The 13718-nt window shown below is 50.1% G+C and overlaps 3 protein-coding genes across 4 annotated transcripts in view; 1 reads left to right on the forward strand and 2 right to left on the reverse strand.

The window, feature by feature from the left end:
- Positions 1 to 1607: 1607 nt before the first annotated feature.
- Positions 1608 to 5271, reverse strand: TICAM1 (TIR domain containing adaptor molecule 1). Of its 2 annotated transcripts, none has more exons than XM_054181856.1 (2): positions 5147 to 5271; positions 1608 to 4229 (listed from the first exon to the last, which is right to left on the reverse strand). In XM_054181856.1, the coding sequence occupies exon 2, from the start codon at positions 4042 to 4044 to the stop codon at positions 1864 to 1866; it is 2181 nt and encodes a 726-aa protein (XP_054037831.1). In that variant the 5' UTR covers positions 4045 to 4229; positions 5147 to 5271; the 3' UTR covers positions 1608 to 1863. The 2 variants fall into 2 exon arrangements, with proteins under 2 accessions (XP_054037831.1, XP_054037833.1); XM_054181858.1 differs by lacking the exon at positions 5147 to 5271 and adding an exon at positions 4701 to 5064.
- Positions 5272 to 5417: 146 nt separating this feature from the next.
- Positions 5418 to 13718, forward strand: part of UHRF1 (ubiquitin like with PHD and ring finger domains 1) — a 33899-nt gene continuing 25598 nt past the window's right edge. The window contains exons 1-2 of the mRNA XM_054181853.1: positions 5418 to 5564; positions 7979 to 8083. The gene's annotated coding sequence lies outside the window, so the exon portion shown is untranslated. The remainder of the gene's footprint in view (positions 5565 to 7978; positions 8084 to 13718) is intronic.
- Positions 6432 to 11308, reverse strand: LOC128900792 (perilipin-3-like). The gene is made up of 7 exons (XM_054182313.1): positions 11249 to 11308; positions 10555 to 10750; positions 9848 to 9930; positions 8457 to 9519; positions 7818 to 8017; positions 7501 to 7629; positions 6432 to 7408 (listed from the first exon to the last, which is right to left on the reverse strand). Exons 1-7 carry the CDS (start codon positions 11306 to 11308, stop codon positions 6818 to 6820), a joined length of 2322 nt encoding a protein of 773 aa, XP_054038288.1. The 3' UTR covers positions 6432 to 6817.

Raw genomic sequence — 13718 nt, forward strand, 5'->3', positions numbered from 1 at the left:
AGGTGCGCTCTGTGCAGAACGAGCTGCATTGAGGAAGAGTGAGTGGTGGACTGCCTTTAGCCCAGTGACCAGAGTGCTCCCTTAGAGGGCGTTAATGTCAGCTGAACACTCTTTTCTCCAAGGACTTATTAATGTCTGTCTTATGCAGGTGTTGTCTGTAAGGCTTGGGTGGTTCCTGGCCAAAGGCTATAATCCAGGATTAGGCCCTGTGAGTGCCCAGTTTGGCTAGTCCCAGGTCCAGGATGGCATGTAGGAGTCCTGCGCTTTGGCTGCCAGACCCTGCTGGCTCCTCTCGATTTGAAATGTACTGGGAGAGCTATTCAGAGCAACACGAGCGCATGCACGTCATCAGAAACAACCAAAATGGGGGGGATCAATCACACCGTCCCTCGAGGTCTACCTTGACAAGGACTTGGCAGCTCTCAGGCTCTTCCCTCGGCTGAGGAGTGGGACCAGCAGCTCACAGAGGGTGAGGTGACTCTGGAGCCCAGTGCTGCTGGCTGGGCTCTGGTCTGCAGAGGGAACAGTCCCATTTCTAGTCATCTGGTGGCTTTGGGCTGACCTCTACTGACAGAGCAGGCAAACGGCCGCCACAGAAGCCATCAGAGGAAAAGCGTGGTGTCTGGGGCTTTGCTTCAGGTGCCCTCCTTGGGTTAAAAGCTCAGTAGATACCTGCCTGGTACAGCCCTCGCCCAGGTCCTGCAGAACACCATCCCATTCCTGGCCTTTCTCCACCCCTTCTGCAGTGCTCTGCTTTTCCGTCAAACTTCTTTTTCCTGAAACACAATAACATAAATAGGTGGAGTAATCTCTGTAGGGAACATTTCTCTGTGCAACAGAGCCTAGCAGCGCCCTGCTCCTACCTTTGACTGTTTACACGCAGGTAAGAATGGAGGAGCGAACACTCAGCTTTTGCCTCCTCAGATTTTCTCCACATTTTCCCTCTCTCATTCCACATTCATTAAGTATTTTTGTTCCTAAGTACAGCTTTACTGTGAAGATTCTTGTTTAGCCTTGTGTCTAATGTGTAGTTTCGGTTCTTTACCAGATTCTTCTTAAATATGAAAATACTTCAAGGTATGCCTCTAGGGGCACATGTGAGTTTTGTCTTTCACAAACAGAAAACTTCTCTCTCGGTAGTTTCAGAGGGGAACTGGGAAAAGTGATCTCTTGATGCTGCAGCCTCTCCGAAGGCTGTGAAGCTGCTTTCTTGAACCTTCCTGGGTCTGATGCGAGAGGCTTGGAGGAAATGGCGCTGCTGGTGAGGCACCGTGCATGCAAAGTGGGATCGGCGTGAAGGCCTGACAGGATACTCTGTGGTCCCAAGCAAAGAGCAGTGCTGAAGAAAACAGGACCTTGTGGTGCTTAGCACCTTGACGGGGGTTACAGCGACTCCCCAAAGCATCCCCTGAAGATTTTCCCTCAAATGCTTTGGTCAGCAGCAGGTTATGAAAGAAACCTAGTGTGCCATCTCCCAGCCCTCTCCACCCCAGAGGTACAGACAGAACAGTTTTCCCGATATCCCTGACTGCCCCTTTGCTAATTCTAAAGAAAAGAAACAGAAAACCACAAATAAATTAATTAAAATTTATTTATAAAACCTTTCAGTAGCCTCAGAAGATCAAGAAAAAAGTTTTCTCAGTTATTTGAAAATAAAGCATGAGGAAAACAGTTTCAGGAGATTGCAACCTACTTTGTCCAACAAAAGAGGTAATTTTCTCGTGTTCTTCAAGAAAGCAGCACCTTTTACCCGCAGTGAAATAAGAATAGTCCCAGTCCCAGCAGAATCACTGTAATTTAGGGTTTGAAACTAAGTGGGAGTATCTGGCCTTGGCTGACCTGCTGCATCTCTGGTCAAGCTTTCTACCTGGTTTCGTCCTCGCTATCCTGTGGGCCTGGCGTGACAGTTTCTACCTGCATCGTGTTGTGGTTCCCAATCTGAACCATTCGAGCGTGTTGAATGATGAGGTGCGGGACACCTTCCAGACCTGGCATCACGTTGTAGTGGCCCGATGGGAGATGAGGGGGTTGGAAAGGAGGGGGACCCATCTGAGCAGACACGGGGTGACCAGTGCGGGGAGGAGCGTATGTGGCAGGAGGGACAGCTGAAGTGGGGGGGCACCACTGTTGGGGTGATTGCTCCAATAGCTGCTGCCTCGCTGATGGAGGTGCCTGCAGAAGGGAGCCAAGGTTCAGAGCAGCTAAATTCTGCAGCGTTTGATACTGCTCCTGGTACTGCTGTAGTTTCCTTCTCTGCATCTGGTCCCACGTGGCTTTCCTCTTACTGATCCTGATGGTGGTAAAGGTGTTCTGCACTGTCTTGGAGAACCCAGGAGAGTTCTCATCCAAGGGCATGAGCCCACCAAGCGTGCTGGGAAGCTGGCTCCGCTCCAGGGGGTTCTCCTTGGGTACAAAAGGGATGACTGAGTCGCGCTTGGATGGTTTCAGGATGGACTCCATCAGAGCAGTGTTTGTCTGAAACATGCACAGGTCGCATGGGAAGTTCTTGGTCAGCAGAAGGATGATGAAAGCAGAGTTTTCCATAGCATCCTGGAAGCAAGTCAGATGGCTGCGTCCAGCAATGAAGAAGTCCTCAGAGAGCGTGGCACCGTTGGGAACCCCCATATTCTCCAGCAGGTTCTTGACCCGATGGGCGACAATCTCATCTTCACTAGCGTGCAGGACAACAAAAGTGAAGAACTTTCTCTCTCCACCATCTGGCTCTGATATGAGCCCTGCTTCTACAGTTTGGAGAGGAGGAGGCCAGGCTGGAGAGGGGGATGAGCGGAGGGGAGTGGGATAGGATAAGCTGGAAGCAGGTCCTGGAAGAGGAGGAGGAAGGGTTGAGGAGAAGGAATAGGTAGGAGGAAGGGAACAGGCTGAAGTGGAAGGAGATGCAGAGTTAAAAGAAATGCCTGCTGGAACATCGGAGTCCTTCCTGGCTGTACAGGCAGGCTCAGTATCCACTGTAGCTCTTAAGTCAGGAAGACCTGTAGATAATTGCTTTTCGTCTTGCTTTTTGTCTGTGCTTTCTTTTGGTGCATGAGGTTCTGCTGCCACAGTGCTGGAAACATCACTACTTTCGACAGGTTGGTTTGCAGCACCCAGGGTGGGCAGCTGCGTTTCAGGAATAGGGAGAGTTGGATGGGATGAACTGACCTGCAGAACCTTCTCCGGCTGGGGAGCTTGGGCACCTGCATCCTGCCCGGGAGGAGAGTTGGTTCTGCTGGCCCAGCTTGTTTCCTCCAGGCCATGGTGCTCTCGGTCCCCGTCAGGGTGTCCAACACCGCTGGTGCTCCCTTCGCACAGCTGGCTGGGCTGGAGGAGGCACTCGGGGGAAGAAGGCTGGGTGTGAAAAACAACTGTTGGCGATGCACTGATCTCAAAGCGACTGGGTAAAGAGGGACTCCCCAGGGAGTGCAAGGTCTGCGGGCCCAAAAGGTCTGAGTTGCCTCCAGTCTGCATTGGGGAACTTCTCACCACGTAGTTTGGGCTGGGCATCTGGAGAAATCCTACGCCTACATCAGATCTCAGGGTCTGAAATTTGCCACCTGGGCCAACGTTGACAGCAGAGCCATGTTTTTCCTGCTCCTCGGGTGGGATGCTGTTGAGCGTGTCCCCCTGAGTTTCCTTGCTGGCGTTGCTGGCTTTGGTGGCAGCCTGGCAGGCTTTGTCCATGGCTTCATGACTGCACAGTTTTTCCTCTGCCAAGAGGGAGTAGATCTGTGCCAGCAGTGCCATGGCACCCACATCCAGCTGGGGGGGCTGCAAATCCTCCCCGTCCTCCTGCACTCCTGCAGCACCCAGTTTGGTCTGGTGGACATACTGGGCTGCCCGGTTATCTCCCAAGGCATCCAAACAGATTCTTGCATCCCCTTCTCGCCCCAGAGTGAGCAGGATCATGGCTTGCAGTAATTTGCTGCTGGGCCCAAATATCAAGTGCTTCAGTTTATATTTGAGGCTAAGGAGTTTGTCTTGTGGGATCTGGGATAGAATATTAAAAACGTCCTCAAAGCTTGGCTGGAGGTCGGCACTCTGTGCCATCTCCTCAGCTGGTGGCCCAGATGATGGACTGAAGCAGGATGGATGGCAAAAGCATATTACAGCTCTTGGATTGAAGGTGATGCCCTGCTCACACTTCACGTACCGCACAAGCGATGGCTCTTTGCTGCTCAGGCGCTCATCTCAGAACCAGGATTTCTCCGTCATGAGGAACCGGCCAGATGAACCTGCGAGAAGAACAGAGGGCAACGTTCAGAAATAGCGATGTGGGGAGCTGGGGGCTCCTCACAAGGTTTGCTGAGCTCCCCGGCTCTCCCTTGCGGCCCTCAAGTGTTTTTGCATCTGTTAAGCGCTTGCAGTTCTGCCAGTGCTCCATGCATTATTCCAGCTCTTATTAAGCAAAGATCAAGTTCTTTGTGTTCATTTCACGCTCATTACAACTGTTTGCTGGACTAATAATGTATTTAGGTAAATCCAAGTGTCTGTGTCCTCCAGGCAGCTGGTTGCAGGGGCCTCGCAGGCTCCTTGCGATGGGCAGTCGAGGAGTAAAGCGCGCTTAGAGGAAGCCCTTTCAAATTGCTCATGCCAGGAGGGTGGATAACCCACATGCACCCTCTGTCAGGCTGCCGAATGTGACTGTGGACATTTTATCTGTGTCCACATCTAATCCCTGAGCCCTGCTAAACCTTTGCACTCACCAGAGGCCTCTGACTGGGATAATTAAACAGCAGAACTCGACTGGAGCAGAGGAGTAGGTGCCTGGTGGGACGCTGCCCACAGGCACTGATGGAGCCTGGTGGAAAAGCCTTCCCTATTTAAAGGGAGCACCAGCGAGTGCCCCAGAATAGCTCAAAACTGGGGAAAGTTTATAATTTCAAATTGCTTTTTTTCTATCTCATAAAAATCCTCTGATTGCCTAATGAATGAGCTCGGGCTGAACCTGAGGAAGTCGCTGGCTCTCCCCACGAAACCCCCGATGAAGTGAAAGGGCAGGAGAAGGCCCGGGAAGGCGAGGGCGGGCGCTGGGAGCGGCCCCTCAGCCGGCAGCCGCCGGCCATCGCCCTTCCGCGCGCTGACTCGCCGCGGCGCCCCGCTCCTCGCCCGCTCCCGCCGCGCCCCCGGGAAGGGGCCAGCCCCAGCCTACCTCCGCCCGGCCCTGCTCCGCCGTCCCCCGGCCTCCCCGCGGCGGGGCCGGCTCCTCCGGACCCTCCGCGGGGTCCGCCCGCCCCGCCGGAGCCTGCGGGCACACGAGGAAGCGGCGGCGGGGCGGGGCACGGCCGGGGCGGAGCGGGGCGGGCGCAGCCCGGGGTGTCCGGCCCGGTTCTCGGGTGTCCGTGGCGGAAGCGGCTCGGCGAGCTGCCACCTCCCTCCCCGTGGGCAGGGTCGCCGTCCCGGTACAGGGCCGCCGGTGGTAGAGGAGAGGCCGGCAGAGCGCTAGCCCCGAGCCTGGTGCCAGGCGCCGTCTGCGGGTGCCCGGTGTCCCCGACACGAGCGCCTGACGGCCTTAAACCGAACCGGGAACCGAGGTTTCCCTCTAGCGAGAGGCTGCCAGCACTACCTCCGTAAGGAGCCAGGCGAGAAACTGTGCACTGGGGGAGGTCGGGGTGTAGGGGAGAGCGGGCGCAGCAGGAGCTGCAGCTCAGGAGCACAGGCAGCAGTCTGGGGCACAGAATAGCGGAGATACTCTTCTGCTTAAGACTGAGGCAGAACACGGGACATTCTGAAGTCATTTATTTTTCCTTCCTCCAGCAAGATGCCCAGAGAAGTTTTTTGTTAAATGTTAAGCTCCTTACCCCCTCAGGCTAAGGGGAAAACAGCTTTAGACACGTACAGGAGACAGGTATTTCTTTGAACGCAGGTCACACTTTATTCTGAAGTCTGCTTGCCATTATTCCAGCCTTAGCACAGGGACCAGGCCAGGACATAAGTTATCAAAAATAAGTTACATTAGGAATGATTACAGAGCATTGCTTGCTGGGGAAATAACTAGCACTTATCTCCCCAATTTTAATAACAGGATATCCTATTACCATGACAGAGTAACTCCTGGCAAGAGCTGCCTCACGTGCCGGCTTCTTAATGGCTGCAAAAGGCTTCACCCATGGAGTTACTCACACACAAACAGATGACCCCTGAAGTCATTTATATGACTAAAAGATAATCCCACTGCAAATTAGCATGCTTAAAAGAAAGTCCCACCTTGCTAAGTATTTCTCTATGAAAGAAGCGTTTGGCTGATGCGCAGGGAGAAGTCTCTTTTTGAGAAGCAGCCCCTTGCCCCCACCTGCTCCCGCTCTGCTGCAGGGCTGAGCCTTGCCGGAAGCGCAACGGGCAGAAAGGAAGTTGTGTCCGTAACAAGTATTTTTAAACTTGTAGAAGGAGGGAAATAGTATCAAAGGCCAAGCGCATCACCCTTTCAGGATCTCTGCAGCTTGGATGAATTAAAAACAAACCCAACATTAAAAAAAAAAAAATAAGTTGAGACCACTACTTCTCTCCCACAACTTGTCTCAGCAAGAATTAGCCAGTCACACATACAGCTGGCCTGGCTTAAAAAGCTGAAGTACAGTTCCCCTTCTTCCCTCTCAGTGCAGCAGCATGATTTTAAAAAAAAAAAAAAAAACAATGTAAATCAAGATATGGAATCAGCCCACCTTAGTTATCAAGTGTGCATGCAAACTACATCTTACTGTAAACTGAGCCTGGGACAGGGAGAGAGCAGGAGATACTCTTGCACGACTGTCAGTGGGACACACTGCCAAAAGATAAAGTGCTGTTCTAGCCAAGGAATCTTGGCCAGAAGAGCTAGAATTTCTCAGAGATCTTCCTCTGGTGCATTAGTTTTTGTCTCCTTTGCAGCCAGTGACACCTCTGTGTCTTCCTCTGCCTTCTCTTCCAGCTTCTCTGGCACTTCACACCCTTTCCCTGGGATCGTGTTTGCTCCCTTTGGTTCTTCGGGCGCCTTAGCCGCCCCCTTTGGTTCTTCGGGCGCCTTAGCCGCCCCCTTTGGTGATGTAGCCTTTTCCAACACAGGTGATTCTCTATCAGTTACCGTATGTTTCTTCTTATGCTTCCTGCTATCCTGTGACACTTTAGCTATCGCCCTGAAGGGACCTACAAGCCAGTTTAGAGGGATGTTGTGAGTTACATACTCAAACAGGTCATCTAGGGACCTTCGGGCTTCTGCCACACAGTCCTGGCTCTGGGTCAGGGTGGTGCTGGAGAGGTCCTGGAAAGACGTAGCACTGGAAAAAGAACTATGGAGCTTGTGGATATTTCGAGTGGCCTGAAACACAGCTTCCTGGATGTTGCTGGGGAGGCCGTGGATGCTGGCTTTCAGATTCTCATAAGCAGGTTGTAGCTGCTGGGTGATGATACGCAGCATAGCTAGAGTCCGTGACTCTACCTGCTGGGAAAGAGATATAGCTCAGTTACTAGAGCAGATGAGATGTACACCATCCACCAGAGGCCTGATTAAATACGCCCTTCTAGGGATACCTCTGGTTGGGAAGCAGTTTTTACTTGGTTTCCTTTGGGTTGGGTCAGGCTCCAGTCCACCCACAGCTGATGGAGCTTCTCCTGCCCATCCAGAAGCTTCTGGCCAACCTCCTGTTTCACAGATTCAATCTGATGGGAAAAACGAGAGGAACAGCTGTATTGCAAGCACACACAATCAGGGAAGCACAAGTACTTCCTTCCCAGGGAGGGATCCAAGATGACATGCAGCTGGTAGAGGATGGAGGAAGAGCTTCTGTCTGGAGAGCAGGGCAGGAAGACTACAGACAGGAGAAAAAGAGGAAAAAGTGTGTTTGTACCAGTTTTATTGCCAGCTGTAGTCGTGAGAGTGTCTCCTGGGTGCTTTTCTTAATGCATTGCAGTTTGTTCAGGGAGTGCTGGTAGGCTCGGTGGCGGACTTTGTTAGAGAGTGAACCCAGACGCACGAAGTAACTCTGTTGCTGTTTCTGCTCCTCCACAGAAGCCATACCAAATCCCTGGACAGTGGTGGCCAGTTCACCTGGAGGAAACAAGAACAGAGATGCAGCTGTGCTCCGCTCGCCCAGCTGCGGAGAGGGGGGAAGAGGTAAGATCACCCATTGAAAAACATGAAGGCTGAAGCTTGGTGTGTGAACAGTAGAGGTTTGTAGTTGCTCAGGTATTAAAGGGTAGGCTAGTCCCTGCTCAGCATGTTCTTTTCAGATAAGCAGACTTGACAGATAGGTTTAAGCATGTACCCACATGTTTGTTTGCCTTGAGGCTGATAGGCAAGGACCAGCTAGCAAATGCTTGAACTCTGTCCCATACCATGTGGCAAGTCAGTGTTGACAGACAGACAACTTGGTGACAAATTCAGAGCTACCCGTCTACTTCAGAAGATGAGTCTTGCAGTGTCAGGTGCTCTCTAGTCATGTGGGAAAGGATTTGTATTTACAACCGCCAGCTAAGCATTTTCTCACCTAGTTCTTCCTCTGTCATTGGGAGGTAGTGATCCACCAGATCTTCCGATATACCCAGGACAGATTCCACACCACCTGCCACTGCTTGGCTCACTGCCTTGGCTTTGCTTATGCTGTTGGTCACCACTGAATTTGTCATCTTTACACCCTCCTGGATGGCCTCTCTGCTCTGCTCCAAGGCTGTATTTATTTTGCCGCTTATGGTGCCATATGCGGCATCCAGAGCTGTATTGACTGTAGAAGTGACCATCAATTTGGTCTTCTCAACACTGTCCTGAACAGCCCCTTTGGTTCGGTCCATTGCTTCAGTCACTGTGTTGGTCACAAGATCCTTTGCACCCTGGGCAGCCCCTACAGCAGCAGTAATCGTAGAAGCAACTGCAGACTTGGTCAGTTCAACGCTGTCCTCCACAATGTGTTTACTGAGGTCCACAGCTTCGGTCACCTTGTTAGTCACAAGGTCCTTTGCACCCTGGGCGGCCTCCACAGCATTGACAATAGTAGAAGCAACTGCAGACTTGGTCAGTTCAACGCTGTCCTCCACAATGTGTTTACTGAGGTCCACAGCTTCGGTCACCTTGTTAGTCACAAGGTCCTTTGCACCCTGGGCGGCCTCCACAGCATTGACAATAGTAGAAGCAACTGCAGACTTGGTCAGTTCAACGCTGTCCTCCACAATGTGTTTACTGAGGTCCACAGCTTCGGTCACCTTGTTAGTCACAAGGTCCTTTGCACCCTGGGCGGCCTCCACAGCATTGACAATAGTAGAAGCAACTGCAGACTTGGTCAGTTCAACGCTGTCCTCCACAATATGTTTACTGAGGTCCACAGCTTCAGTCACCTTGTTAGTCACAAGGTCCTTTGCACCCTGGGCAGCCTCCACAGCACTGTTAACAGTGGAGGTGACCATTGATCTAGTCAGCTTGACACTGTCCCCAACAACATTTTTAGTGAGGTCTACAGCTTCAGTCACTTTATCAGCCATTGCTTCTTTTGCCTCACAGGCAGCATCCATAGCAGATGTCACTTTGGTGGAAACCAGCTGCTTGGTGTCTGAGATTACCTGTGACAGGGAGAGACGGAGAAAGATACATTTTTTCCTGAAACAGGTTTTCCCTCCTTGAAGTAGCTTTTCCATGCTAAATTGGGCTTGCAGTCTTGTGGGAGAGCTGGGGAAGTCAGCACACCTGTATTTACATGGACATACTCGCCTCCACACACTGAAGGCATGTCTCCAGCTTTCATCAGCTAGCAGTGCCCCCTCTAGTCCATACCAGGGACTGACCCGACAAAGCGGTGCTGAAGTTTTTCCCCCCCATATTCTCCTGCACCCGTAACAATTCCATCAAGAGATGAAGTCATGGCTTCCCCAGGAAAAGCCTGTATTTTACCTTATCTGCTGGCTGTTGAAGAAAAGGCAAGTTCTCCTCCAGTTGATCCAGTCCTTTACAGGCATATTCATTTACAAGTGCAACTAGAGAAGACAACAGGTACCAGTTTATTCTTCAATTTGGAGAGGGGGTTTTGACCCCTACAATGGCCAATTCAGGATACACTCATGAAAGCAAGCCAAAAAATTACCATTCTGGGGCAGTGTGTGGGGGGACATCTCGTTAAAAAATGAACCCTACGATGTGGCAGGTTCAAACAGTCTCTGTTTTGCTTTCCCAGCTTTCTAGCTATTGGCAGCACATTGCTCCAACTGGAATGTCATATTTGCCCCTGCTGGGTAGGGCAGTTGGTTTAAAAGGTTGAAAAGTGTTGGGATGAGACAGACTGAGCTATATCCAAAATGGACACTGCTGCTACCAGTTGGGATGCTCATAACTTGGAGTGGTAGAGAAAAAGCAGGGAGTTTTTGCTGACTTAAAGAAACTACAGACAGGAGGCCAAGCTTTCTTTGTGATAGTAACAGTTTCATGTCCATGAAATTCAGTGGGTTCACCGAGCGGCTGGGAGCAGCTGAGTTGGAGACTCAGTGCTAGAACTAAGTAGAACAATGTGCTATAGGAGATGGGTATCACCCAACAGGCACATGAAACTCCCCTCCCCACCCATTCCTCTGTGTGGAAAGGGTTGCTCCAGCCTCTTCACTTACTTTGTGGCTCAAGCTGGTTCAGGATGGGCTGTGCCCCACCAACCACACTACCTACTGCGACAGCAGCCACAGTCTCAGCCACATTGCAGACACCACTGAGGTAAGGATGCGTCTCCTTGGTGTGGTTGTAAGCAGATGAGACCAGGTTGAATGCAGAGTTGAGCAAGGGCAAGCTAGTTACCCGATCGACAGCACTCTAAAACCCAAGAGAAAAAGTGACATTAGAGACTCGCCTTAAGCTGGTGGGTGAATACAAGCCACGTATCTATCCAGAAAGGTCCTAAGGGGACATCCAGTCCATCTCCTTATCATTCTTAAACCCAGAGTTGAACGGACTCATCCAAAGACTGCTAGCAAGTCAGTGACAAGCCAGAATTAGAAGTTCAAGCTCTGGGGTCATGAATTCTGAGTCACACTGGGTTTCACCACCAAACCCAGATGTGGAAATAGGACCTATAACAGCTCATGTTTCAGAGTTACTTGCATTGCTTGAGCCAGCCCTGAAGTTCTCTCTTGAGCGAAAAAAGTTAGCTTCTGTATTAACCGAGTTTAGATTTAACCACAGCTTCATACGGTTAATCTTTCTACTACTCCCAGCCTGGTTGAGGTGCTGACAAAAGTTAATTTACCAGCACATCTGTCAGTGGGTGGTTTAACTGTTGCATGTTAGAGTACTGGCCACCCTGGCACCTACCGCTTGCTGCTGTTCCTCAGCCTTTACCAGATCTTTTTTTGTGGTCTTTTCTGATGCCATACTGAATTCAACTGCAGCTGAAAGGAAAAACAAGAGTATAACAGCATGAGTACAACTTAATTTCCTCCAGTGAATTAAAGTCTTAGCAGAACTGGTGAAAAGCAGAAGGCAAAGTTGGGATCCATCATTCAGCATGTCCTAGGAACATTAGCGTGGCATCATTAATCTTTCTTGCAAGGGTGTGAAGGTATTTGAGAGGCTCCATGATTTATGATATGCAAATAATTATGTAGGATAAAGACTGTACTTGGTCACCTCCCTCAATCCCCAAACAGCCAAATACTTTAAACTAAATAACCATCCTACTTATTTTACTGCTGATAACTGGTTTCAAAGTTGCAGGTTAGAAGTGGGTGATAACTGTCTTATCTGTCATGCATTTTCTCTGCTAGAGATACTTCTGGTTCAGCTTCCCACTGCACAGGCTCTTTGCTGGCCAAGGACTGGAATACTTGAAGGAAAGATGCACCCTGCGAAGTGGGGCTAATGGTGGGAATCACTGAATGTTGTCTCGGTATCATGACAGATTGCTGTCCTTCTAACAAGCCCTGCTGAAATGCTACCTTGAAACTTGCATTCCCATCCTACTGGCCAGCTAGGCAGGGAATCTTTCCGCACTTCCTCTGAAACCAAGTCTCAGAAGTATTCTCATTACATAATGGGATCAAAGTAGTACAAGTATAAAAGTTACGCAATATCTTGAATGTGTATTGGCTTCCTCAGCCTAGACCTAGGTCAGTATCTGGACAGTCCAGTATTGTGTGATAAATCCAGGATTACTTCTCAGCCTTAGTCAGGCACAACAGGGATTTCAGCATATTTGTTCTTCAGTGTAGCATCTGCTTTTCCCTCCCGTGCCAGTTAATTCCTATTCTTAGAATTGCTACAGCATTTTCCAATGGAAAAGCCCCAAACCAAAATTCCTCACAAACTGGATTCCCAAACCAAGCACTGCTGCAGGCTCACTGGCAGACTCTACCCAAAAAGAATTTGCCATCTGATTTGTGACAGAGACCATTGTCTTGTTTCTTGTGTTCTTTGACTTGTGTAAGGTTTTTATTTTGCTGTGGAAACAGTAACAGAGAGCTGGGGAAGAAGTGGCAAGAAAGGCATTTGTTAGCCCTGGATTGACTATGGATAGAGCTAGGGTAGACATCTCGGGAGGTAACTTGGCAGGATGTCAAGTATTGCTGCATTAACTGAGCAATTAGTCATCATTTTAGTGATATTCAAGCAAGGCAGGGATGCAAGTGTCTACAGCAAGAGTTGTCACAGAAGTTGGGACCTTCAGCCGCTGAAGTGAGAAGCCTGGAGCCAGCACTCTTCCGCATGTTCCAGGTCACTACCCAGCCCAGGGGGCTGCCTCATTTAACAGCACAGCAAAATACAGCCTGAACTTCATCAGCCTGGGAGAACTTCTAGAAAACTGCTCCAAACAAAAGCAGGGCTTGAACATAAAGTCTCAGTCCCAAAGTCCACAGGGTTTGCTCTTGCTCCGCTTTAAGGCAAGTTTGTTGGGTTTTTTGGGTTGGGTTTTTTTTTTGGAAGCCAAGTAGGCTGAATCAGTCTGCAGCCCTGTCACAGGGCAAAGCGCAACTATTTCAACACCATTACAAACAATCCCTTTGCTCAGTTATTTTACTTTAGACAGTTATGAAAAACCTCAAACTGCAGAGTGCGTTACTGACCTTGGTGTCAGGGTTAGCACACAGGGACACACTGCCACAAAAAGAAGGGAGGACTCTAGTTGTTAGCGTAAGGCAGGGGTAGCTCCTTGGCTGATACAAAAGTTAGTATAAGATCAGAATCAACCTCTGAAGTACTGTGAGCCCATCTTAATTATGGATGCAACTGTGCCAGTTCTTGCAGCACAGTCATGTTACAACATGGTTCGCTCCCCTTTGTGTAGGGGGAATTGCGGTGTGTTGCAACACCAGTATTTGTTGTGCGGGCAAGTCTTCATGAGCCCACAGCATGGTTTTATTTTCTCTTTCTAGTCTCTCCTCTGCAAAAAGTGCTGAGCAGACCTTGGTTCGCTTCAGAGATTGCAGGAAAGCACAGTGCTCAGCAACTCTGGGTCAGTTGTTTCAGAATCCTTTGGAGGAAGGCACAGCTTCAAGCCAGGGTAGTTGCAATTGGGAGTCCCAGCAGGCAGACCCCATGTGTGGGAACCACCAGGCAGAAGAACAGAAACAGCATCAGCATTTGCTTTGCATGAAAATGATGATCAGATGATTTCATACCATTGCTACATCAGAAATATTTAAGTCACTGCTGGAGAAAGTTCTTGAAACTGGCAGTTTCAGAAAGATTAAACTCCTCAGTGCGCATTTCTGGCGTGGCACTATAGCTTAACTGCTGATCATTGCCCAATTCAGCACAAGTCTGAACTCAGTCAAATGGCAAAGGC

Source organism: Rissa tridactyla, chromosome 22, assembly GCF_028500815.1.
Source record: "Rissa tridactyla isolate bRisTri1 chromosome 22, bRisTri1.patW.cur.20221130, whole genome shotgun sequence".
NCBI classification, from domain to species: domain Eukaryota; kingdom Metazoa; phylum Chordata; class Aves; order Charadriiformes; family Laridae; genus Rissa; species Rissa tridactyla.